The sequence below is a fragment of the Oncorhynchus masou genome, chromosome 33 (genome assembly GCF_036934945.1).
Source record: "Oncorhynchus masou masou isolate Uvic2021 chromosome 33, UVic_Omas_1.1, whole genome shotgun sequence".
Taxonomy (NCBI): domain Eukaryota; kingdom Metazoa; phylum Chordata; class Actinopteri; order Salmoniformes; family Salmonidae; genus Oncorhynchus; species Oncorhynchus masou.
In genome coordinates this window covers 18,713,488-18,740,219 of record NC_088244.1, presented here as the reverse complement: position 1 = coordinate 18,740,219, position 26,732 = coordinate 18,713,488, and the positions used below count along the sequence as shown (strand labels likewise).

Below are 26,732 nucleotides of genomic sequence, written 5' to 3'. Positions count from 1 at the left end.
ACAAATAAACCACTGCTCTCTCTCTTTTATAAATGTGGATATTCCTGAGAGGTTTTTTATGTAAGTAAACCATCTCCTCTCACCTTGCGCAGTCGTCCTGTGCTGGTGCCCAGAAACACCACAGTATGGTTGTGTATGTTGTCCACAGCAACCGAGCTGAGGCCCAGGGACTCAAACAGGGGCGTAGCCCTCAGGGGCCTCCGTAGGGCCAGCGGGTGCTGCAGGTGGGCCGCTCCACAGTCCAGTTGCTCCGGTTGCAGCTGACAGACAGAGAGAAAGATCTTATTTTAAAGTTGGTTTAAAATATCTCAATTTACAGGAAGAGAGACTGGCAGGCATGCATGTCGGCAGGCAGAAAAAGATAAATGGAAAGAAAAATAACCCCAAAACAGTGTAACACCATTATTGGACACTTATGTTTTAGTAGGCTACACTGTAATAATTATGTAATTATAACTCTATGAAAAGCTAAAATGCTATGTCTTCTTGAGAATTGGCAATTTTCCCTCTAAATGTTCAGGACAGCTGAAGGCCTGTTATACAGTAAGTAGCCTGTTGTCAACATTTACCATGTGAAAATGAAAACTTGAGTATATATCAAAACATTCATTCAATTTGATTCGAATGCTTGGATGACTTCCACAAGCGAATGTCCATAGTCTTTTGGAGGGCAAAGGAACAGTAAGGACTCAAAGAAGAACACAGTGAAGTGGAAATCAACAGAGAGAGAGATCATTCCCACGAGCCGCTCCACTCTCGACCTCTGTGCTTATCATAAATTGTGTATTTGGCTTTCCTTCAATGGAGGGCCCTCAGAAACGCTACAAATATATCAGATTTCCCCGGTCACCGCAGACTAAAAGCAAAAGCAAGAAAACCCTTTCTTCTTTGGGGCAATGCTGACATTCTTCACGAAAAACACAACAATTTCAAGCTACAGATTTGCAGGCCTCGGGAAACACAGGCGGAGAACGATTGTCGGTCGAGATTTCTAATCTGGTTACCGGAGCCTACAGCACAGGCCTGCACGACACAACACCGCTCATAGGACAGCCCCGCATCTTTACGACCTGACTGTCAACGCAGTGGTCGGGAGACAGCCTATTTATCACAACTAGCGACCTGTCAATCTCACCACAATGAAACTATGGAATTTCACATTCCTCAGATGACGTGAGCGGCATAAATACTTTTCATGTTAAGAGACATTTCCGTTATTAGGGGCACTTTAGCCTAAATAATGAGAGGGGCTTTATAGTGTCAAAGTAACCGCCTTTATAGACATGATCTGTAAATTAATAAGAATAAACTTTTCTTCTTGAATTACATGCATAAAATATGAGATAATATGATATGTTATTTGACACAACACGATTCAAAACTGATTAATCTCGATTTATTTAACTCTGCTTCTCATACAATAAATAGGCCTACTATCTTTTTCTGAGAGAAGTAATCAGTTTGCCCAGGGAAATTTAAAAAAATGTTAGCCTGCATGTCATTTTAATTCAATGTGTTGTGTAATCGATGGCAAACGAAAGTTTTCTTTAAAAAATGTAAATACATAAATCCATTCTTCCTTTCCAACATGCAATAGGCTGTAGGCCTAAAACTGAATGAGCTGGTGCGGATGTGACTTTCACAGAAATTCCCTGCACGGTTCCCATAACCTTCGCGTGCTTTGGGAGATTCTTCACACAATCGCCGCCCTGGGCTGCGCTCGTGACATCGGAGCTTTCCCCCCAGAAATGATATGGGGTGATTCATTATTCAAACTGTCATACCAAGTTGCCAAAAGCAACATATTTGCGGAAATATGTATTTATAGAAGCAAATCCAATAAATAAATAAATCTTTAAATAAATATTTTAGACAAATGTAACAATGTTTTTATGACATTATGCAAACTGGGGAAACGAACAGCCCCGTATTGCGCGTAATTGTGGCTGCTAACTTTATCTAGGCTAAATCAAGTAATACAAAACAGTATTAGTTCCAACCAAGTCTCTCAAACATGAATAAGCATACAGATCTCACTGAAGTGTAAAATGCTTCACTTACCACAAGGTTTCCTTTGTGTACGCATGCTGCGCCCGAACCCTGGATGACGCTGTCCAGCACCTGCACATCGCTGCTGGGGGAGTTTGAGCAGTTCCTCCGGCCCTGACGGATCTCCTCCTCTATATCTGAGAACCGAAAAGCGCACAGGGCAGACTTTCTGTCTGATTTGGTGAACACTCCGAAAAGGTGCGATTCCAGCCCCTCTCCGCTCCTGGAGTGGATTTCCGCGGGGTGAACGGAGACCAGCCGGTTGTAGATGTTTCCGTTATATCCACACTGAAGCGGCATCTGGATGAAGGACTCAGTGAGCTTTCGGCTTTCCGAGGTGGATTTTCGTGTGTTCTCAGTGTCCAGGCATATCCTTGCAAGGATGCTGTTCGGCTGGCTCTGCTTGTGGCCCATATTCGCGTCATTGTTGATAGCAATATAAGCGTAGGTCTTCTGAATGAAGGCATGAACGAAGTTTAGTTTATTCTTCTGCTTCACCTCCTGTTTTATCTTGAAGACGTTGTCCTCGGACGGGTTGATGTCATAGGTGAACAGCCTGGATAAATCATTGATGTTCAGGGACCGAATTGCGATTTCGGGTGTGTTCTCGAAGCGCAGGTCCTCCTTGCTGTGGTTCTTGGGGAAAAACTGTGTCCCAGCCCCGGTGTAAGTGGCCCCGACGAGGAGCCGGGTGTTACCCCCGTGGCTCCTGAAGATGAGACCCACGGTGGAGGCGTTAGGGTGGTTGGCGGCGATGTTCAGCATGCTGGGGAACACGGTCTTCTCACCGTGAGGGGGGAACTCCACGGCTATCTCCGATATGTTTTCCATCTTCCTGAGCTCACAAAAGCCCTGGTACACCGAGCCGCATACCACCAGCACACCCTGCTCCCTGTCCAGCTCGAGCAGCTTGTTGAAGTTGTCGGTGAGGGATTTGGGGTGCTCGCAGGGCGCCTGGGGCAGCTGTGGCGCATGGCACAACAGGTTGTCCTCCACCGGCCCCGTTCTCTTCTCCACTTCTACGCTCAGGGTCCCGTTAAGCTGGTACACCATGTTTACCGTAGCCAGGTAGACTTTTCTGCTAACCTCATCCACCACAAAGTTATTTGTCTGGTTTTGAGAGGCGAACGCCTGTTGGATCTGTAGCGCGCTGACAAGGCTGTGATGGGCATTCCAGGGCGATTCTAGCACCAGAACGCCGAGAATCAGAACTGCTATCTTTTCCGAAGGAGGCATTTTTCCTTCTGGCCGGTTTCCGCGTGTTCTGTGTGGAGGGGTGCATTGAGTAAGGACAAAATAATGTGTTTGTTCCTACTGCGACAATCTAAGAGGAAATGCTGTTTCCTGCTCAAAATCCAAACACAGAGTGACGCAATAAGAGTCGTGCTTCATTTTCCCAGTGCAGCTCACCGCGGAAGAGAGTTGAGCGCGCAGAGCTGTCTGCTGCCCCTCTCTCTGCCCACTCCACCTACAGCCCCGCTCCCAGCGGCTGCAATCCCAAACTCCCCATTAATTCTTATTATAGTATACAGGCCCACGTCTTGGAATTTCATAATTTAAAATGTGTTCAGTCAAAGTTCATTGTTGCGATTGGTGCATGCTAATTGTAGGCTATTTGCGTAATGTTCATCCACACACCAAGGCAGAACAATAATGGTGTAATTACTGTTAATGATCTCTCTCTCTCTCTCTATGTATATGTATATAAAACTATAATAAAATAATTTTTACAAAATAATAATTTGAGAGGAATTTGAGGGGGAATACTAATCGGAGAAGAAAGTATAGCCTATGGTTCCGCTCCTCTTAGGGTTAATGACGGGTCTTGCTCTCAACTCCTGCGGCCAGTTGGTCCCTTGGTTTTCAGATTAGTTCTGCCTGCAGATTCGCAGAATGCTCCGTCTGCTCTGCGCACATACGGTGAGGGTAAGCTACGTGAAAGTGCTACCAGATGGGCACCACAGCGCACCTTTCCGGTTTTTGACATTCACATCTATTGAGCAGAGCTTTTGGGTCTGCGCCTCATAAATATTCTAAAGCAACACATGTGCACCTCTCAAAAATGTGTGATTAAGTTTGAAGAGACAATCTGCTGTTGCTAGATCCATTTTTTGGACTTCATATGTACCTAATGATTCTTGACGAATACAACTTTTAAATGAAATACAAAATAAAATAAAATGGTACTTGCGACATGCGCCGAATACAACAGGTGTAGGTAGACCTTACCGTGAAATGCTTACTTTCAAGCCCTTAACTATATCTATTGAACTGCATTGTTGGTTAAGAAAAGATTCACTAAATAAACTAAAGTTTTAAAAAGAAGTTACACAAAACAACAATACCGAGGCTATATACAGAGGGTTCAGGTTAGACGAGGTATGTAACCACGCTCATGAGTTTAGTTCTACTGTCGTACCCACTCACAATCCAAAATATAGCCTACGCTTTTTTAACTCCAATGTTTGTAAACAAAGTAAATAAAGAAACTCTGTATAATTTTGATATCATGGATATTCGGTGCTTGCATCCATAGCCCTGTCTATGAATTTGAGAGTGGTTTCATTTCTCCAGCCCCATCCATCTGGTTTTTGCGAAACAGGGGAAGTTGATTTGTCTTTTTTTGTTCAACTACTGATTGCCCCTTTAAACTTCCATTTTTTTCCAAAACACAAATGAAGTGCTTCTTGTGAACAACTACGCAATGAGAGAACATTGAAAAACTCAAAGGGATTTTAAACAAAAAGTGACAGCGCAAATTGAGAGACCGTAATTTTGGATTAGGCTACCCATGGATCTATTCTCTCAAAAGCCGTTAAAATAGGCCCACAGAAATTAAATACAATTACCAAATGTGATGGCCATCACTCTGTTCTATTCGACGCATTCTAACCCATGCGTCATGCCAGTTTGGACAGTATCAAAGCCTACTGGAACTATTATATCTCTCGGGCCAGCTCTGTTCCTCTCAGGTCGGTGCACGCCTCCCATCACCACTTGGCGATGTTATTTGCGCTGATAAACACCGCCCGGGTCAATGCATGTTTACGTCGGCCCGCACTCACGCTCATCTAATCCGCCAGCGCCGAGGGGCAGGAAAGCGGTCTGATAAGGAACCAGCTGACTGATCGCAATGCAGGACCAACAGTCTCCACCACGCATACGTACAGCCTAAGCCTACACACACACCCTCCAACACACTCCCTAATGCCCCACTAAGAGTGAGAGTGGGAAGGGACCGGGAAAATAGACTGGGGAGAGAGGGGGTACCACGGGTCACTGCTGTCAAGGATCAGATATCAACTAAGAGTGCTGCGTTCTGGTTACACTCGATTATTCGTGACACCTCACGGAAGCGTGCGCGTGTGTGTTGAGGTAGGCTTATTTGTCTTATATGGGTCTTGTAATATATGCAACATAGATATGGTACATAAAGAAAAGGCATTTAACAGTATTGGTGCGTGTAAGAGAGAGAGCAAGAGACTTCCTGAGCCTTCTCTCACAGTGAGGTGAGGGCCTTCTGGAGTGAGACTGCTATTTTCTCTGTTTTCAGTGAAAACAGCTACTGCTCTCTACTCTGTGGTGGAGCTCTGAGGCCCGGCTCTGCCCAACAACCTGTTTCCTGACAGATAAGAAGCAACACCTCCACAAGGCCTGGTCAACACTCCACTGCCCCTCCACCCCATATGGACTGACATTGTGGTGCATGAACAGCTAGGGAATATGAATGGGAAAAATACACACACACAGTAAATATGGTGTTTCAAGGATCTATTTGATAACTTTGAGCATACAGATCAAATCAAATTTATTTATATAGCCCTTTGTACATCAGCTGATGTCTCAAAGTGCTGTACAGAAACCCAGCCTAAAACCCCAAACAACAAGCAATGCAGGTGTAGAAGCACAGTGGCTAGGAAAAACTCCCTAGAAAGGCCAAAACCTAGGAAGAAACCTAGAGGGGAACCAGGCTGAGGGGTGGCCAGTCCTCTTCTGGCTGTGCCGGGTGGAGATTATAACAGAACATGGCCAATATGTTCAAATGTTCATAAATGACCAGCATGGTGAAATAATAATAATCACTCACAGTAGTTGTCGAGGGTGCAACAAGTCAACACCTCAGGAGTAAATGTCAGTTGGCTTCATCTGTGTGGGTCATGTCAGGAAACTAAGGTGCTATAAACATGAGAGGATCGCCATCTAGTGGATTAATACACAAACTTCAACAGGGCTTATTTGTTCACACTATAATCAATTCACATTAAACACTGTAAACCACCATCAGGGCTTCAGCCTACTTTCTTCCTCAATTAAACATTGCATCCAGACATTGTGTGGTCCAGGCAGTTTAAGAATCTGTTTTACAACATTACTTTGCTTTAAATAATTGCTCTTATTGGTCCATTTCCTCCATAACCTGAAGCAGGAGCTGGCCGGCATGGAGGAGATAATCGCTTACCAATCCTACGAGAGAGCTAGACACACCCCAAACCCCTCCGATCCTCAACACACACACACACACAAGTCAGGGGGCCAGGAGTTAGTCAGGAATGCACTTTTATTATCCCACATCAGAAGGCACTGGAGTGGTTTAGCACACAACCCTACCCTATCACGCTGCATCGGAGGTCATGGCAAAGTCACACCAAGGTCAGAGGTCAACTCAGGAGCCACTCACCTGGGGAATCTTCAAGATCACAACAATGATCAGTATCTTTAAACTGATTGGTGTGTAATAACAATATCCATTGACTTCAATTAATTTCTATTTAGTGATTAGACTGACAATAAATTCAGTGCAGTTTCTGGTTTAAAACGGTTTCAAAGATCCTAAACATGCTGGTCCAAACACTATGGAACGCTGGTCTGCAGCTCCCACTATAAGTTATTATCTTCATCAAACAAGTGTCCGAATGGACTTCAGATGGACTCATTCATATCATCTCGGTCGACTGAAGCTCCATGAACAGATGAATGGTAGGATAAGACGGATAGAGAGCCATCATATTCAGCAGCAATCAAGGACCAGGATTAGGAAATACACATCAGGTTATTAGCAGTGAGTGTCTCAGAGCAATTACCCAGACAACCTTGTAAAGGTATATTCTGTTAGCCTGGTCCCATATCAGTTGTGCTTAGTTTAGCCAACTCTTTTGTCATGTCATGACTGAGAGTTAGAGGAGTTGGCTAATAAAGCACATACAGATCTGGAAATGTGAAATAGGACAGTTTTGGCACATAGGGCAGTATGCTGAAAAAACAGGGCAATGAGGAGAGAGATGGAGAGATAGGACAGTATAAGGCTGCGTTTACACAGGCAGCCCAATTCTGATCTTTTACCCACTAACTGGTCTTTTGACCAATCACATTAGATCCTTTCACATCAGATTTTTCTCAGAGCTGATCTGATTGCTCAAAAAAAAACATTAGTTAAAAAAAGATCAGATTTGGGCTGTCTGTCTAAACATAGCCATTGTGAGTCACATTCTTCATACAGGCAGTGCATTGAACAACAGTAGCATGGCAGTGGAGACAGTTGTCATTGTCTGGCAGACAGTCTATGCCTTTTCAACATGGAATTCAGCTGACACAATGAGTGAGCACCAGTGAAAGCAATATCATGGCAACTCCACATTTCCTGCAAAGTGGCCTTATCTGTACCTATGGTTTTTGGTGGCTCTGTGGTGAGTGGCCCTAACTGTCAAACCCTCCCTCTTGTCTAAGCTGGCGCTACTCTCTAAAAGTCATTAGAATTCATTACATCACCTCTCTTAATTAAAATGACCTCTCCTAATTAATTTACTCTCCTTTAAAAAAAAATACACCTTTAATAGGACGTAAATCATTGCTAGTAGAAACAGTACGGAAGCACGAGAAGTCTCAGTGTGACACTCAAAGTAATGTCCATCAGTCTTTTGTGTCCAGAAAACAAAGAGTACTCTGTAGAAAGGTTCCTTTTCATCTCAGAATCCATCGCGGTGGAAAAAGTATAGGGCGGGGATTCATTCATCTTTTCATTTTCTACCAATAACAGACCGGTAGAGCACTTTCTTTATGAAAGGCAACCAAATCAGAGTACCATTTATCTGAGGGCCTGAGCCTCTGAGGTGAACGTCCAATCAGTTTCTTGACAAGCTCCTCTTTGTGCAGAGTGGGAGGAGCTTAACGCTACATGGTACTGAATAAAATGTAAAAAATAATATATTATTAGAAAAAATAATAAACAACAATAATATACTTGATTAACCCCTAGAAGAAAAGAAAAAACAGTATGACGATGCATCCTGTGAAAGAAATAAACACTATTTCTGAATGTAAACAAAGTCTCATCCTTCCTAAACAAAAGTCATGACTGAGTGGTATTCTCATCTTCCATCCTTTCCTCACTTTCTCCTCAGTCCAAATCCTGCCTCACATAGCTCAACCGATAGACTAATTCTACAGCGTCCGTCAACACAACCACCACATCCTATTGGCAGTTAGGCTCTTCCTGCTTTCCGTGTGTGTGTGTGTGTGTGTGTGTGTGGAGACAGAGTTTCCACCCTCGCGCATAGTCATAGAAACACACGTCTCCATTCGGTCATCTGGGCAGCTGCAGGGCACGGTGCGTGTAGCCCGACAGCGCATCCCAGTTCCTCCAGAGGAAGGCGAAGAGGAGGATGAGGAGGAGGGTGGAGAAAGACCGGGAGCGGGTTTTCATTAGAGGGACCACACAGTTGGCCACAGTGGAGACAAACACCAGGAGCACAGCCATGAGGGCCAGGAGGACATTGATGAGTTTCCCCAGCAGTGTCCGGGCCGTGGCGTTCTCCAGGCCCTCTAGCTGGACCACCTGCTGCTGCTGCTGCTGCAGCTCCATCTTAGAGATACGCGTCTGACACGCTTCCAGAGCTTCCTGCAGGACAGGAGGATAGAAAAGTGTTAGACATAGTAGTACACAGTATGGCTACACACAGTAAAGACTACAGGAAAAGGAGGACCGAGCACGCCCCCATTGTCATCAGGGTAGCCTAGTGGTTAGAGCGTTGGACTAGTAACCGGAAGGTTGCAAGTTCGAATCCCCGAGCTTACAAGGTACAGATCTGTCGTTCTGCCCCTGAACAAGGCAGTTAACCCACTGTTCCTAGGCCGTCATTGAAAATAAGAATTTGTTCTTAACTGACTTGCCTAGTAAAATAAATAAATAAAAACAGAGCAGGTTGAGAGCACGACAAAACCTATTACCCCTCAGGAGACTGAAAATATTTGGCATGGGTCCTCAGATCCTCAAAAGGTTCTACAGCTGCACCATCAAGAGCATCCTTACTGGTTGCATCACTGCCTGGTATGGCAACTGCTCGGCCTCCAACCGCAAGGCACTACAGAGGGTAGTGCGTACGGCCCAGTACATCACCGGGGCCAAGCTTTCTGACATCCAGGACCTCTATACCAGGCGGTGTCAGAGGAAGGCCCTAAAAATTGTCAAAGACTCCAGCCACCCTAGTCATAAACTGTTCTCTCTGCTACTGTATGGCAAGCGGTACCGGAGCACCAAATCTAGGTCCAAGAGGCTTCAAAACAACTTCTACCCCCAAGCCATAAGACTCATGAACAACTAATCAAATGGCTACCCAGACTATTGTACATATTACTTCAATTACCTCGACACCGGTGCCCGCGCACATTGACTTTGTACTGGTACCCCCTGCATATAGCCCCGCTATTGTCAGTTTACTGCTGCTCTTTAATTATTTGTTAGTCTTATCTCTTACTTTTTTTGTTGTTGGTATTTTGGTATTTTCTTAAAACTGCATTGTTGGTTAAGGGCTTGTAAGTAAGCATTTTACTGTAAGGCCTACACCTGTTGTATTCAACGCAAGTGACAAATAACATTTGATCTGATTTGACTTTGAGTGTCTGACAGACAAATAGCAAAGATTCTTTCATATAGAATTCTAACACCACCTACAGCCAAGAGGGGGAAACGTAGGTTAGAGACAAGGCGATAAAAACCACACACAGGTTACTTTTTTGGCACTAACTTGAGTTCTTTCAACACAACATCTGTTACTTTATGGTGCTTGTTCTAATCGATTCCAATGAAACAAAATATAATTATAAAGTAATTATAGTGCTATTTCATTGCAATTAATCGCATTGTCTAAAAGCATTCAAAATACACAGAAAACATCTCAAATACATCATCTATACAGCCAAAAAACAACAATGCAATGTAAAAACTGACACCAAGGTTAAAAATGTGTGCTTTCTCAATTTACCTAATTCTGCTAACCGTTACTTTAGACAAAAATCAAGATGTCAATATTCTTGTAATTTTTTTGTATGAAAAATCTTGAATTACAGCCTAATTTGAGCAAATTCAGAATTGGCTAATTATCGTGATTAAATCACAGCAAATCCTGTGATTAACTCAATTACATTTTTTTATCGTTTGAAAGCCCTAGTAAAATAGTGAACTGTAAATGAACCTGGAAGTTGTACACAAAGATTAAACAACACTGGCGTATGTCTGATTGGATTTGTTCCTCATAACTGTGCAAGGCTTTCTGTTTGTCTTCAGATAAAGTTGTGATTATGAAATGAATCACAGTCATACAGTTGTCTGGCTATCTAGTTTGTGTACAGTGTGTGTGTGGTGTGTGTGTGTGGTGTGTGTGTGTGTGTGTATGCATGCATGACTGTGACTGACCTGTATGTCTCTGGCTCTCTCGTAGGACTGGTAAGCGATCTTCTCCTCCATGCTGGCCAGCTCCTGCTTCAGGTTGAGGATCTCATTCTGGTGGAGCTCTGTCAGATCATTGAGCTGCTCTTCCAGACGCTCACACCTACAGAGGAACACACACGTTAATCTAACAACTCACACAGACATATACACAGACAGAGACACAGAGATGGATGGATGGATGGATGGATGGATGGATGGACGGACGGACACACACACACACACACACGTGCCCCATAGACAAACACAGGTTCCAGTTTTTCCTGGACAAGAGGTTAAAGAGCTTTCAGGTGGAATGACACCTGACTGGATGGATGATTATCTGTGGGCTAATCAGCACATGCTTACTCACCTGCTGATGAGAGTGACCAATGGCAGATAATCAGCAGTTTGACACTGACCAATCAGGAGGGAGAGGGAGGATGTGATTGTCTGTGAATGCATGCATGCGTGTTTGTGATTAAGTGAATCACACCACCAGTCTGATCTCATTATGTCTTACTTAACCAGTTTAAGAGTCACATTTTAATAAGATGTACAACTATGCCCTCTGGTACTGCACACACACATGCTCTGGTGATTAATCAGACAATAAAAATATCAGAATATAGGTTAATCAGAGAGGGCAAGATGGGGAAGTGGAGGAGGGGGAAGCTACTGCAGAACATCCTGTACCATCCTAATACTGCTGACTGCACCAAAAACTAAATGCCAAGCCTACGGGCAAAGTTTCCTCTAGGAGTTATACAGGTAGGAGGCTCCATATTCTTAACAATGGTTCAAACACAGTGGTTTAACCATAACTGTGTGGTCAATGCTCAGAACATGGTCATCAGCAGAAGACATGCTCAAAGCTAATTCTGCTGGACCTTATTTTTAGCCTGAAAGACAAAAAACACACATACTTGTGCCCCTGATGGACATTTTAGAGAGAATTTTTTTTTTTGTCTCCTCGTCATGAAAATCCTCTCCCCCTCCCTTGACTAACATGCCCTGAGATAGATCTGTGATAGGACAGGACAAGATCCTTGTGCTAGGGACTGGTTTGCAGTAAAGTGCTTCTTCCTTGTTCCTCCACAGCAGGGACTTTTCCCTGGCCACCTACACTCGGCCGTCTTTAAGGGAGTTTCAGGGTTTCCGCTTCAAGTCTCAAGTCAGCGTTTTGATAAACCCCCCCCCCCCATCCCCCTTTGAGACAATGCTGTTTTGTAAAAAGTGCCAAATAAATAGACTTGAATGGGTTCTCTGTACCTGTTGTGTCTTTACTAAAAGGTACATACACCTCTTCACTTTAGTAGTCTAGGGGTGATCTCTCTGCCTAAATGATGGATACTGTCACTAGTTTACAATTCAGTTTGAAGGGCAATAAAGCTTTGACCTGTCTTATGTTGATTAGAGTGGGTTTGGTTTCAGTGAAAACACACCTACACATCAATATCACTTTGCAATAACCTTCCAAATGTTAACCTTATACATCTCTGTGTGGGTTTTTTCCTACAGGGCTCTCTCTCACTCCCTCTAGCTCTCTCCTTCTATTCTCTCTCTACATATATAGTGTGTTAAGTACAATGATGTATATAAAACCTGGATTGCTGATGCTATGTATTGGCCAATGAGAGGCTTTGAAGCCACCGGTTGGCCATTTTGGTACTCCCCAGTAGGAGCAGTCCTTCATAGGAACGAATGGAATTCTACAGTATTTCAATTGAATGTTTCAAGGACAAAATTATATTTAATTGTAGTGGGGACAGTAACATTAGTAATCGCTAAAAATGATACTTTCAGGAATTTTTTTATTTTTATGTTTAGCTTACATAATATAATTTGTAAGTATGCATTAAGATGTCTGTCATAGAATAAATGTGGCAAAAGCAAAGGGAAATAAATGGATTTCTATAGCTTCCAAAATATTGTTTGCAATGGCGGGGAAGTGCCAAGATGGAGGCACAGTGGCATCAAAACAGCACCACTGTCAAAAATCTAGTAAGTAAGTATGTATGTATGTGTATATGTATATATATGTATGTATATATATATATATATATATATATATAAAAAAATCATTGGTTAAGTAAGTCAGTACCTAAATTGTTCGTCCTGCAGGGCCTGCATGATGACAGCATGTCCTCTAGCTCCCTCCCTACCTGAATCGTTCCTCCTGCAGGGCCTGCATGATGACAGTGTAGTCTCTCTGATAGTGACTCTTCAGCCCCTCCAGATTCTCCTCCAGTCTCCCCTGTCCCTCCTGCACCTCCTGTAGTAGCATGTCCAGGCTAGAGCTCTGGCTCCTCTCCAGGGTGTTCCCCTTGGAGCTGGGGGGGCCTCCGGGAGCCCCTGTGGTGCTGTTGGCCCCTGCCGACCCTGACGTAGCGCTGGAGCAGTCATCCTCGCTGCCGTACTTGGGGCTGGACTGCAGATGGTGGTGCCCTGCACTTCCCAGAGAACTCCCCCCGGCCCCAGTCACCCCCTCCTCGCCCCCTGACGGATCCTCCAAGGAGTCCTTCAGCCCGGGGATATTGTCGGCGCTGCCAAACTTGTTGCGGAACAGTGAGGCAATCTCCCGGGGCTTTGAGACGACGCCGGCGGCGGCGGAGTGCGTGGCCTGGGAGAAGCTGGAGAGGCCTCCCTTGACACTGTCCACCACGCCCTCACTGAAGCCTGTGACCTTTGCCCCCACGTCCTTCAGGCCCTGCTGCATGTCCCTGAGGACGTCCTTGGGCTGGCGAGGGATGCCGTTGTGCTCCACCTCCCTCAGCTTGCGGTGGTAGTGCTCCAGCTTCCTCTGCAGCTGCTGGATGGTCTGGGCAGACTTCTGGTTCTTCTTCTCAAACACCTGCAGTTATATAGGACACTTATGTGTCTGTTATAGGACACTTATATACACATACATATATACACACATATATATATATACATACATATATACATACATACACACACACACACACACACACACACACATACATACATACATACATACATACATACATACATACATACATATATATACACACACACACACACACACACACACACACACAGTTGAAGTCGGAAGTTTACATACACCTTAGCCAAATACATTTAAACTCAGTTTTTCACAATTCCTGACATTTAATCATAGTAAATATTCCCTGTGTTAGGTCAGTTAGGATCACCACTTTATTTTAAGAATGTGAAATGTCAGAATAATAGTAGAGAGAATCATTTCTTTCAGCTTTTATTTCTTTCATCACAATCCCAGTGGGTCAGAAGTTTACATACCCTCCATTAGTATTTGGTAGCATTGCCTATAAAATATTTAACTTGGGTGAAACGTTTCGAGTAGCCTCCCACAAGCTTCCCACAATAAGTTGGGTGAATTTTGGCCCATTCCTCCCAACAGAGCTAGAGTAAGGTTTGTAGGCCTCCTTTCTCACACACGCTTTTTTAGTTCTGCCCACACATTTTCTATAGGATTGAGGTCAGGGCTTTGTGATGGCCACTCCAATACCTTCACTTTGTTGTCCTTAAACCATTTTGCCACAACTTTGGAAGTATGCTTGGGGTCATTGTCCATTTCGAAGACCCATTTGCGACCAAGCTTTAACTTCCTGACTGGTGTCTTGAGATGTTGCTTCAGTATATCCACATAATTTTCTTGTTTTACTGTGGATATAGATACTTTTGTACCCGTTTCCTCCAGCACCTTCACAAGGTCCTTTGCTGTTGTTCTGGGATTTATTTGCACTTTTCGCACCAAAGTACATTTATCTCTAGGAGACAGAATGCGTCTCCTTCCTGAGCGGTATGACGGCTGCGTGGTCCCATGGTGTTTATACTTGTGTACTATTGTTTGTACAGAGGAACGTGGTACCTTCAGGTGTTTGGAAATTGCTCCCAAGGATGAACAAGACTTGTAGAGGTCTACAATTTTTGTGAGGTCTTGGCTGATTCATTTCGATTTTCCCATGATGTCAAGCAAAGAGGCACTGAGATTGAAGGCAGTCCTTGAAATACATCCACAGGTACACCTCACATTGACTCAAATGATGTCAATTAGCCTATCAGACGCTTCTAAAGCCATACTTTTCTGGAATTTTCCAAGCTGTTTAAAGCCACGGTCAACCTAGTGTATGTAAACTTCTGACCCACTGGAAATGCGATACAGTGAATTGTAAGTGAAATAATCTGTCTGTAAACAATTGTTGGAAAAATTACTTGTGTCATGCACAAAGTAGATGTCCTAACCGACTTGCCAAAAAAATCAGTTTTTAACAAGACATTTGTGGAGTGGTTGAAAAATGAGTTTTAATGACTCCAACCTAAGTGTATTTAAACTTGACTTCAACTGTATGTATGTATGTATGTATGTATGTATGTATATATATATATATATATATATATAAACATACTATAAATATTATAGCACGTACGTGTTTATAGTACACATATATCTCTGCTTGTTACAGAAATTGTAACTCGATAAATCAGCCCTTCTTGCTCAGTGAAATATAACAAACAAGGAGACTGGCTGACACACACACACAATGATGATCTGTCCCTGAGCCCAACATCTTGGTGATTTACAGTACCAGTCAAAAGTTTGGACACACCTACTCATTCAGGGCTTTTTCTATATTTTTACTACTTTCTACATTGTAGAATAATAGTGAAGACATCAAAACGATGAAATAACACATATAGAATCATGAGGTAACCAAAAAAGTGTTAAACAAATCAAAATATATTTTATATTTGAGATTCTTCACAGTAGCCACCCTTTGCCTTGATGACAACTTTGCACACTCTTGGCATTCTCTCAACCAGCTTCATGAGGTAGTATCATAGAATGCATTTCAATTAAACAGGTGTGGCTTGTTAAAAGTTCATTTGTGTAATCTCTTTCCTTCTTAATGTGTTTGAGCCAATCAGTTGTGTTGTGACAAGGTAGGGTGATATACAGAAGATGGAAGCTTTTTTCCCCCTTTAACGAGTCTGACGAGCCCGAAATGAACAACATACTGCTTTCCCGGGAACAGGCCAAAATCCCTGTCATTTGCGTGAAGAGACAATGAAGAAAAAGAGGACATAGGTCGGGCTGCCTTCAGAGAATTCGTAGGCAATCAAATAACCCCCCCCCCTGCCTTCTGTTCTTCCAGCTAAAATGCAATCATTGGAAAATAAAATCGACGACCTACGAGGAAAATTAAACTACCAACAGGACATTAAAAACTGTAATATCTTATACTTCATGGAGTCATGGCTGAACAATGACATTATCAACATAAAGCTGGCTGGTTATACACTGTATCAGCAGGATAGAACAGCGGTGTCTGGTAAGACGATGGCTGGTGGACTATGCATATATGTAAACAACAGCTGGTGAACAATATCTAAGGAAGTCTCGAGGTTTTGCTCGCCTGAGGAAGAATATCTCAACAGGACAATGACCCAACACACCTCCAGGTTGTGTAAGGGCTATTTGAACAAGAAGGAGAGTGATGGAGTGCTGCATCAGATGACCTGGCCTCCACAATCACCCGACCTCAAACCAATTGAGATGGTTTGGGATGAGTTGGACTGCAGAGTGAAGGAAAAGCAGCCAACAATTGCTCAGCATATGGAGGAACTCCTTCAAGACTGTTGGAAAAGCATTCCAGGTGATTAACAGTGTGTAAAGCTCTCATCAAGGCAAATGGTGGCAACTTTGAAGAATCTCAAATATAAAATATATTTTGATTTGTGAAACATTATTTTGAAACACTATTTATTTCATAGTTTTGAAGTCTTCACTATTATTCTACAATGCAGAAAAGAGTTAAAAATAAAGAAAAACCCTGGAATGAGTAGGTGCCTACAAGATTTTGACTGGAACTGTATATTGTCGTCATATATGCGATCATTTAGCAGAGCTGTTATCCAGTAAAAGTAGTACTGTCTTGTGTATTGTCATTCCATGAAGTTTTGTGGTTTCATATTAAAACTAATAAAACTTTGATCATAAAACAATGCTCACCTGTTTGATGCGGGCACTCTGCTGCTTGTCAGCATTGTTGGCCAGTTTGAGGTACTCGGCCACGTTGTCGTCTCTGGCCGTCTGCTCAATCTTGATCTGCTCTGTGAGCTTGAGGATCTTCTGCTGCAGCTGGGCGATAGCCTGCTTGGTACGCTGGGGGTCCGGGGTGCCATCTTCACCCCCGAGGAACGACCCATCAGCGCCACACAACACTGCCTGGGCGGTCTGAGCCAAGCCACTCACCTCCAACCGCTCAATCTGGAGAAAAGAGGGGGAGATTAAAAAGTGTAAGTTGCATATTGAGGAAGCTCAGTTATTCCTGAGGTTTTGCTGACATGCTGGTCTGAGAAAGAGAGACTTCTTCTGCAATCCCCTCTGCTAAAGACTCGACTCTGTGTCAGCAAGGGAGGCCACTATCTGTCAGCTCATTCTGAAGTGTGTGACTCATGATCACAATATTTCTACAACAAAAATAACCCATTTCCTTCCATATGCCCAGAATCAATACTGACTGTGTAGCATGGCATATAAAATAGAGAGTAAATAGAACCTTTCTGCTTAGTCAAAAAGGTTGATCATGAGTGGTGGTGGATAATCATTGAACCTAATCACAAAAATGTGCCTACAGCTCATCACGTTTGACAGGATGTTGGATTTGTGATTAGAGTCAAAGTTGTTCCACACAGATTAGGTCTACCTGACTATGTCTGTAGAACACAGACAACCTTTGCTTTTAAACAATTCCACGGAAATTGTTATTTTTTCCCAATTCAAATTGTCAGGAATTTTGCTAGGACTTTCTGGGAGTGGTTTAAGGTGGAAGGGGAAAACTGAAATCGAGCTGTTATTGGCAGAAAGGGTTGCAACACTAATTTACCAGGCATGCCAAAACTTCATCCCATCAAAACAGGCTGAAATTCCAGGTGGTCTTTTCAAATAGCTCTTACACTAAAAGGGATTTATCAGAATCTTCAAAATATTATTCCAACCTCATAGTGTAGAAATATATATATAAAAACGCAGGAAATCAGGTTGACTGCAGTGGGCCTTTAAAATCTATGTCTAACAAAAACCAATGCACAAGGACTACTTTTAACAATTTTCACAAATTCTACAAAACCAATGTAGAACCAATGCAGATGCAAAGTTTGGTAACAGAGTGATGACAAACAAAACAAACCGTAATTCTGTTATCACACTTTACATCTGCACTGTTCTTCAAGTAAATGTGGTTTGTAGAGTTCTCTGTGGAAATTATTAAAAGGAGTCCACGTGCTTGTGTAGTTGGTTTAACTTTGCAATCATTGGTTTTTGTTTTGACACCCATTTTAGAGTGAGTCCAGAGTGTGAATTATACCACGACATTCAAGGGAGCAATCTATTTTTTATGGGTCTAATAAACTCAGCAAAAAAAAGATGCATCCTCTCACTGTCAACTGTGTTTATTTTCAGCAAAATATTTGTATGAACATAACAAGATTCAACAACTGAGACATAAACTAAACAAGTTCCACAGCCATGTGACTAACAGAAATGGAGTAATGTTTCCCTGAACAAAGGGGGAGGTCAAAATCAAAAGTAACAGTCAGTATCTGGTGTGGCCACCAGCTGCATTAAATACTGCAGTGCATCTCCTCCTCATGGACTGCACCATATTTGCCAGTGCACCATATTTGCTACCATATTTGCCAGTGCCGTGAGATGTTACCCCACTCTTCCACCAAGACACATGCAAGTTCTCGGATATTTCTGGGGGGAATGGCCGTAGCCCTCACCCTTCGATCCAACAGGCCCCAGGCGTGCTCATGTGGGATTGAGATCCGGGCTCTTCGGAGGCCATGGCAGAACACTGACATCCCTGTCTTGCAGGTAATCACGCACGGAACGAGCAGTATGGCTGGTGGCATTGTCATGCTGCAGGGTCATGTCAGGATGAGCCTGCAGGAAGGGTACCACATGAGGGAGGAGGATGTCTTCCCTGTAATGCACAGCATTGAGATTGCCTGCAATGACAACAAGCTCAGTCTCCTCCACCTCCAAATCAATCCTGCTCCAGAGTATAGGCCTTAGTGTAACGCTCATTCCTTCGACGGTAAACGCAAATCCGACCATCACCCCTGGTAAGACAAAACCACGACTGGTCAGTGAAGAGCACTTTTTGCCAGTCCTGTCTGGTCCAGCGACGGTGAGTTTGTGCCCATAGGCGACATTGTTGCCGGTGATGTTTGGTGATGAACTGTCTTTCAATAGGCCTGCAAGCCCTCAGTCCAGCCTCTCTCAGCCTATTGTGGACAGTCTGAGCACTGATGGAGGGATTGTGCGTTCCTGGAGTAACTCGGGCAGTTGTTGTTGCCATCCTGTACCTGTCCTGCAGGTGTGATGTTCGGATGTACCGATCCTGTGCAGGTGTTGTTACATGTGGTCTGCCACGAGGACGATCAGCTGTCCATCCTGTCTCCCTGTAGCGCTGTCCTAGGTGTCTCACAGTACGGACATTGCAATTTATTGCCCTGGCCACATCTGCACTCCCTTTGCCTCCTTGCAGCATGCCTAAGGCACGTTCACGCAGGAAAAGTAAAGTATAGTGTACTGTATTGTACGCTACTTGACTAATGTACTCTACTAAACTGTACTTTACTCTACTTTTTTGTGTACTGTGTATTGTACTGTAATGTACTGTTCTACTGTACTCTAATTGCCTACTGTCTGTAAGCTGTTAGTGTCTTAACGACCATTCCACAGGTGCATATTCATTAATTGTTTATGGTTCATTGAACAAGCATGGGAACCAGTGTTTAAACCCTTTACAATGAAGATATATGAAGTTATTTGGATTTTTACAAATTATCCTTGAAAGACAGGGTCCTTTTGCTGAGTTTAGTAAAGACATACAGTGGGGCAAAAAAGTATTTAGTCAGCCACCAATTGTGTAAGTTCTCCCACTTAAAAAGATGAGAGAGGCCTGTAATTTTCATCATAGGTACACTTCAACTATGACAGACAAAATGAGAAAAAAAATTCAGAAATCACATTGTAGGATTTTTAATGAATTTATTTGCAAATTGTGGTGGAAAATAAGTATTTGGTCACCTACAAACAAGCAAGATTTCTGGCTCTCACAGACCTGTAACTTCTTCTTTAAGAGGCTCCTCTGTCCTCCACTCATTACCTGTATTAATGGCACCTGTTTGAACTTGTTATCAGTATAAAAGACACCTGTCCACAATCTCAAACAGTCACACTCCAAACTCCACTATGGCCAAGACCAAAGAGCTGTCAAAGGACACCAGAAACAAAATTGTAGAGCTGCACCAGGCTGGGAAGACTGAATCTGCAATAGGCAAGCAGCTTGGTTTGAAGAAATCAACTGTGGGAGCAATTATTAGGAAATGGAAGACATACAAGACCACTGATAATCTCCCTCGATCTGGGGCTCCACGCAAGATCTCACCCCGTGGGGTCAAAATGATCACAAGAACGCTGAGCAAAAATCCCAGAACCACACGGGGGGACCTAGTGAATGACCTGCAGAGAGCTGGGACCAAAGTAACAAAGCCTACCATCAGTAACACACTACGCCGCCAGGGACTCAAATCCTGCAGTGCCAGACGTGTCGCCCTGCTTAAGCCAGTACATGTCCAGGCCCATCTGAAGATTGCTAGAGAGCAATGGTCAGATGAAACCAAAATATAACTTTTTGGTAAAAACTCAACTCGTCGTGTTTGGAGGACAAAGAATGCTGAGTTGCATCCAAAGAACACCATACCTACTGTGAAGCATGGGGGTGGAAACATCATGCTTTGGGGCTGTTTTTCTGCAAAGGGACCAGGACGACTGATCCGTGTAAAGGAAAGAATGAATGGGGCCATGTATCGTGAGATTTTGAGTGTAAACCTCCTTCCATCAGCAAGGGCATTGAAGATGAAACGTGGCTGGGTCTTTCAGCATGACAATGATCCCAAACACACCGCCCGGCCAACGAAGGAGTGGCTTCGTAAGAAGCATTTCAAGGTCCTGGAGTGGCCTAGCCAGTCTCCAGATAAAAAATGGCCTACCCATAGAAAATCTTTGGAGGGAGTTGATAGTCGGTGTTGCCCAGCAACAGCCCCAAAACATCACTGCTCTAGAGGAGGTCTGCATGGAGGAATGGGACAAAATACCAACAACAGTGTGTGAAAACCTTGTGAAGACTTACAGAAAACGTTTGACCTCTGTCATTGCCAACAAAGGCTATATAACAAAGTATTGAGATAAGTATTTGGTCAATAACAAAAGTTTATTTCCACCATAATTTGCAATTAAATTCATTACAAATCCTACAATGTGATTTTCTGGATTTTTTTTTCTTTCTCATTTTGTCTGTCATAGTTGAAGTGTACCTATGATGATAATTACAGGCCTCTCTCATCCTTTTAAGTGGGAGAACTTGCACAATTGGTGGCTGAGTAAACTTTTTTGCCCCACTGTAATTTAACAGTAGAAATGTATACAATTGTAATGTGAAATGAACACAACCAGTCATGTTTTCATCTGATTGGCAAACAAATCAAAAAGTAGGCTGATTTCAAAGCTGATTAACACCAAAAACCTTTTCATTCACTTATTCGGTCTCTGCCAAATCTGATCTATTGTCTCAGCAAAATGACTGCATCATGAATGCCTTCATTACTGGTTAAAGAGACAGCGCACACTGTTATAAAGTAAGCTACTTCTATACAAATGTTGTTGATCAGTACAATAAATGAAGTCTCAAATGGAAGGGAAACAGATTGTTTGATTTGATTTGGAAGGGAAATAGATTCTTTGATTTGATCTGGAAGGGAAACATCTGTAGCTCCATGAAATCAGCAAAAACAAGCTCAATAATTAAATGCATGCACACACTCATATTGAATATACCTACACCTATATTGTGGATAGGCCTAGGCTACATCTTGATTCACCCAGTTTATCAATAGAGATTTACCATTCAAATAAATGATTGCAATCATGAAATTATATGGGTAAAAATCAAGTCAAATTGATTGAATTATTGTATAATTGATTCATTAATGCATACATGGCTGTCTCTGAAAAATGTTTATGTAATAAAATATAATGATACTGAGCTCAAAAGATGCCCAACGATTGAACAGAGCAATAGCTGAGTTTATCTGTCTGGATCAAGTGCCATTCCGTGGCTTTGGCTAATATGCCTTCTTTTCTTGCTGTGGTATCGTTTTGGTATCATTTTGGTATTGAGTATCGTGATGGTATCGAGTATTGTGATAGTAAACCTGGTACCAGTATCAAAGTCAAAATTCGGGTATCCTGACAATACTACATTTTTTAGTACAGTAGTACACTAGACATCTAAGATTTGTTAAGATTTGGATCTGGTCTGTACCAACCAGACCCACTTGTTTGGGGAGGAGATCGTTAGAATAATACCCAGCATGCTTTAATGCTTTACAAGTGTTTGTTTTTACATTTAATTTTTGGTAATTCAGGAGACACTCTTATCCAGAGCGACTGACAGTGCATTCAACTAAGGTAGATAAACAACAATATATCATAGTAAGATAATAAAAGACATATGTAACCGTTACTGAGAATGTTATTGTAGATGAAGTATTCTGTAACTTAAGTGCAAATGGAAAGTTGCAGGTGGGAGCAATAATATATATTCCGACGCCATGTATGGTTGGCTCCTCTTTTCTATATTATTGCGATTGAATGATTGAAAGATTACTTAATTCAGAATGTATGTGTAGTTCAAATTTGAATCAATGACTGAAACATGCATATTTTCAACATCCCAAAAATGTGTATTTTCAAAGTTCTAAAAGGACGTCTTTTCAAAGTCCATATAAGAGGTCGCTTCGATGTCCGGAAAGTACGTATTTTCGATATACTGAAAATACCAATATTCAACACTAATTTAAGATTTTTTAAATTTGTGTATAAGACATATTTTCGACATCTAGAAAATAGTCTTCAAGCCTTTCAATTAAAACCTGAAATGCACGTGATGTCAAAGTCTAGAAAATACGTCTAAAATACGTATTTTGAACTTCGTTTTGCTTACTGGGAAGTATTTGCACGTCGAAGTTGAGACATACAAAACCGGCCAGTTGCTCACCTGCCTGCACAAATGACTAATTGAGCACAGGCACCACACTGTAACCACAGCTTCCGGCGTTTGAGACACCTTTACAAAACTACAATGCGCAGTCTATTGAAACCAAGACACCTGATAGGCTACATTTAAAAGGACAAGGGACATCGAAACCAAAATCTAATCTATCTCACCTTGCCATTCGTCAATCGGAGTACTTGTTCCCAATGCATTTTCCCTTATTCCCGTAGCCAGTTTTCATCTGTCCAGCAGCTTCTTTTATAAAATCCCAATGTATCCCGCTCCGAGGCTTTGCCGGTTTCTCACAACACAACACTCCAAACTTATGAAAGTTGAAGTGTACCTGAAACTGGCTATCCTCCTCTCCCCGACGCTCCTCCCACTCCCCGACGCTCCCCGTCGCGCGACATAGGTGACATCATCCTCCAATCCCGCCTCGAGCCAAGTGCAAGAGGTGCTCAAACGTCAACCATTAACCACTCGTGTCCCGATGATAGTGTTCAAAAACAGTACTTTAGTCAGCGACATAGATCGATTGTTCATGTTTATTTATATCAAGCAACTTGGTAAATTCAGGTACATAGAGAGATATATTTTTTAAATGTTTGAGTTGAACAAAAGGATTGTATGTCTCAAGATAAATATGAATGGCTATGAGGGGGGAGAAATGCATTCCTCATTTGAACACAGTATCCCAGTTTAGCTTCAATATTAGTTTCTTTCTCAATATTCTCTGTTTCACTGTCACATTAGAATATTAATCATATCCTCAACATCAGTTTGCGAAATATTGATTGCTCAATCTCAAGGGCAAAGACAAGACTTGCACAATGCAAATGGTTTCTCAGAAAAAATGGAACATAGGATGTTCTCCAAAAAAGGGGGAAAGGAAAATAAAATCTGACCTCTCCAAAACTTTTTGACCTTTACATGTAGCCCATTTACAGAAACAAACCCCTGGTGTTATAACTATTTCTATAAAAACCCAACTTAATCTGGGTTTAATCATTCCATTCTGAAAACAGTTGATAAAACAGTCATTAACTCAGAGGTGGAGAAACTGACCAACAGAGTGCAGAAGGCAGAACAATGCACAAATTGCTGGGTGTGGAAATGAGATTGTATCAAATCTCTGCCTGTCCCTCATTCTGCCTCTCTCTCTGTGCCAAGCTGCCGCTGAAGAGAGGTGTCAGCGGGGCAAACTCAACCAGGCTAACATCTTCAGATATGCCGCACAAACGCACACACACACCCACACACACAACAACAAAGTGTGAAAAAGCCCCCTGTGGAGTGCCGTTGATGCCCATGCCTTTGATCGGGTGCATTTCAGATGCCAAGTGCATTCTTCGTTTTCACAGATGTTACGGCTACCATGAATCACCAGTGGTGGGAATTGGAAGCGACTCGTGACAGCTGAACTGTGAGGTGTCAGTGGATCAGTCTCACTGAACCTATACTGTAAGTCAGGGTTCCCCAACTGGCAAGGATTATTATTTGCCCCCCCCCCCCAAAGTTTTCTGAAAATAATAATTATAATAACAATAATAATAATAGTTGGTCATAAAAACACCAGCAAATCAGCTCCAAGTGATTTCCATTTAGGAAATCTGTTCCAGACCTTTCCCATACATAATAGTGAAAGATATATGTGATCATATACAAATGTAAGCAAGATTTGAAATGATTATGTTTTAGTCTAATATGAATATCTGTTCAGTCAATCTGCAGTCTACAAATGATTTGCTGGCCCCCAGGCCAAGAAAAAACCCGCAGCTGAATCTAGTTGATGATCCCTGCCATAGGCCTTCAGCAGCCTCTATGTCGTGATTACTCAGATAGGTAACTAAACCAATTATAAATCTTATAATGAGTACTTAATGGCCCAAGAAGAAAACAAGCGTGTTATTAGGACAGAAATTCTACTCATTTTGCTATGGGGAAAATTTGATTTTTTTTTCCGTTTTAAAGCTAATTCTAACCATTTTGCAATGACTTATGCCATGTTAATGATATCTGAGTGAGAGTGACTTACAAAATCAATGAGAGCCCCCTGGAGGTCAGGGCCCCTGGGCACATGCCATGCGTGCCCGCTCAGTATTCGGCCATGATAACTGGCTAGACTAACTTACCAATGTAAGAATTGTTAGCTGACATGGCTAATTGAGTGACTGTCAGTGACTGACAAAACAAGAGAAAAACTGATGATCCACAACCACATTCTGAACTTACACCTTGTGTATTCTACTATTCTAACGCTCAACTGTAAGTTGAACTGAGTTCCTAAGCTAATTGTCGCTTATGCCTGGAGCCGGCCCTGAGCTGAAGTGAAAAGTCCCATTTGAGTCACGCCACCGACTGACAAGGATATGAATCAGAGAACTCTTTTCTGCCGTGTGCATAGAGTAGGGCAGCAATGGCATCGAATGTTACATTTAACGCATTTGACTGGCATCACATATCTACTTGTTGTTAGACGTTGATTAGTGACCTGGGTAGGGGCATTTTACAAGTCAATGTTACAATAACGCATATACTTACATGATGTGTTCTGTTGAGAATCCACAGGCCTTTATCTAGATCATCCGTTTGTCCAATATCCATTATGAACACTTTTGACGCAACATCATGGTCACTGCTGCATCTCACCAACTACTCCACTCATCATTCTCAGCCACCTGGAATATGATTACGAGGCCCAAGCTTTTTATATACAGCTCAGTACAGTGCCCCCCCCCCCCCCATACAATAGGCCACTAGTGCGTCATCAATGATAAGACGAGGCTACATATCTTTAACTGCAGAAGTGAGATCAAAGATATGATGACACGGGTTAATTGTGGCCTTGGAAACGGCCCACTAAAATAACTATCTGGCCGCTAACTATGAGATAGATAAAGGAGAGGCCAAGCAATGGTTGAGTCAGCTGACCACAGTGAACCTAGAGTTCCCTGAAAAGCAACGCAGAGATACAAGCTTTCCTGTGATAAGGAGGAGCTCAGAGACACTCACAGACTGGCACAGGAGTAATCCATCCACCCCATAAACCTGGCCAAAAATGCACACTAAGCAAGACTATATAAGTGGTACAGATGCAAGAACGCATGGGGCTATCTCTCACACACACACACACACACACACACACACACACACACACACACACACACACACACACACACACACACACACACACACACACACACACACACACACACACACACACACACACACGCACACACACACACACACACACACACACACACACCAGCAAAAGGAGCATGATAATCTGTCATTATTCCATAATGACCATCTCCTCTATCAGAGTATGACCTACATTTTATCTTGATAAACAATTTATGAGCTAGAAGGGAGGACAGACTCTAATAAGGGCTGTATAAAAGCAGATTCCTCCAAATGCCCTAGAGATCCACACCAACTCAGAACACATTACCATAGTGACAGTGTTCCATCTGATCCACAGAAGCAAGGGGTAAAAGGTTATGAAACTAATCTGGAGTGTGAAATTCAGTCATTTAGATATGATCCGAGTCTGAGCCAACATCTCTTCAGAGAGCGGAAGGAAGGGAGAGAGAGAAAGAGAGTGAAAAAGAGAAAGAGAGAGCTAGATAGATGTACTTGGCCACTGAGAAAATATACTCACTCCAAACTCAATACAACTGTGATGAGCACACCTTACTGTTTACACCTAGACGGAGTATATCTCTGTCTGTATACAGTACACATGCACACAGCACATACAGTTCAGATTATAGTGCAAAGTTTATCCCTGACTGCATCATAGGTTCCAATATGATATAGTGTACATAATATGGTGTGATATAGAGTAT

The 26,732-nt window shown here is 42.6% G+C and overlaps 2 protein-coding genes across 6 annotated transcripts in view; both read right to left on the bottom strand.

Annotated features, from left to right (window-relative positions):
- LOC135527960 (plexin-D1-like) overlaps positions 1–3,457 on the bottom strand; it is a 120,279-nt gene extending 116,822 nt beyond the window's left edge. Inside the window, exons 1-2 of the mRNA XM_064956658.1 lie at positions 2,062–3,457; positions 84–260 (exon numbers count right to left, since the gene is read on the bottom strand). Of these exons, the coding sequence (XP_064812730.1) occupies positions 84–260; positions 2,062–3,285 (1,401 nt within the window). The 5' untranslated portion in view covers positions 3,286–3,457. The remainder of the gene's footprint in view (positions 1–83; positions 261–2,061) is intronic.
- A 3,132-nt stretch (positions 3,458–6,589) lies between these two features.
- The window catches only part of LOC135527958 (transmembrane and coiled-coil domains protein 1-like), a 123,310-nt gene continuing 103,167 nt past the window's right edge, over positions 6,590–26,732 (bottom strand). For 3 of the 5 annotated variants that reach the window (XM_064956653.1, XM_064956654.1, XM_064956655.1), the window contains 4 exons: positions 16,767–17,024; positions 12,916–13,604; positions 10,739–10,874; positions 6,590–8,944 (listed from right to left, as the gene is read on the bottom strand). In XM_064956653.1, coding sequence (XP_064812725.1) covers positions 8,630–8,944; positions 10,739–10,874; positions 12,916–13,604; positions 16,767–17,024 — 1,398 coding nt within the window. In that variant the 3' untranslated portion in view covers positions 6,590–8,629. Of the gene's footprint in view, positions 8,945–10,738; positions 10,875–12,915; positions 13,605–16,766; positions 17,025–23,057; positions 23,251–25,425; positions 25,556–26,732 lie in introns of those variants that run through there. The other 2 variants (XM_064956656.1, XM_064956657.1) reach the window with 2 other exon arrangements.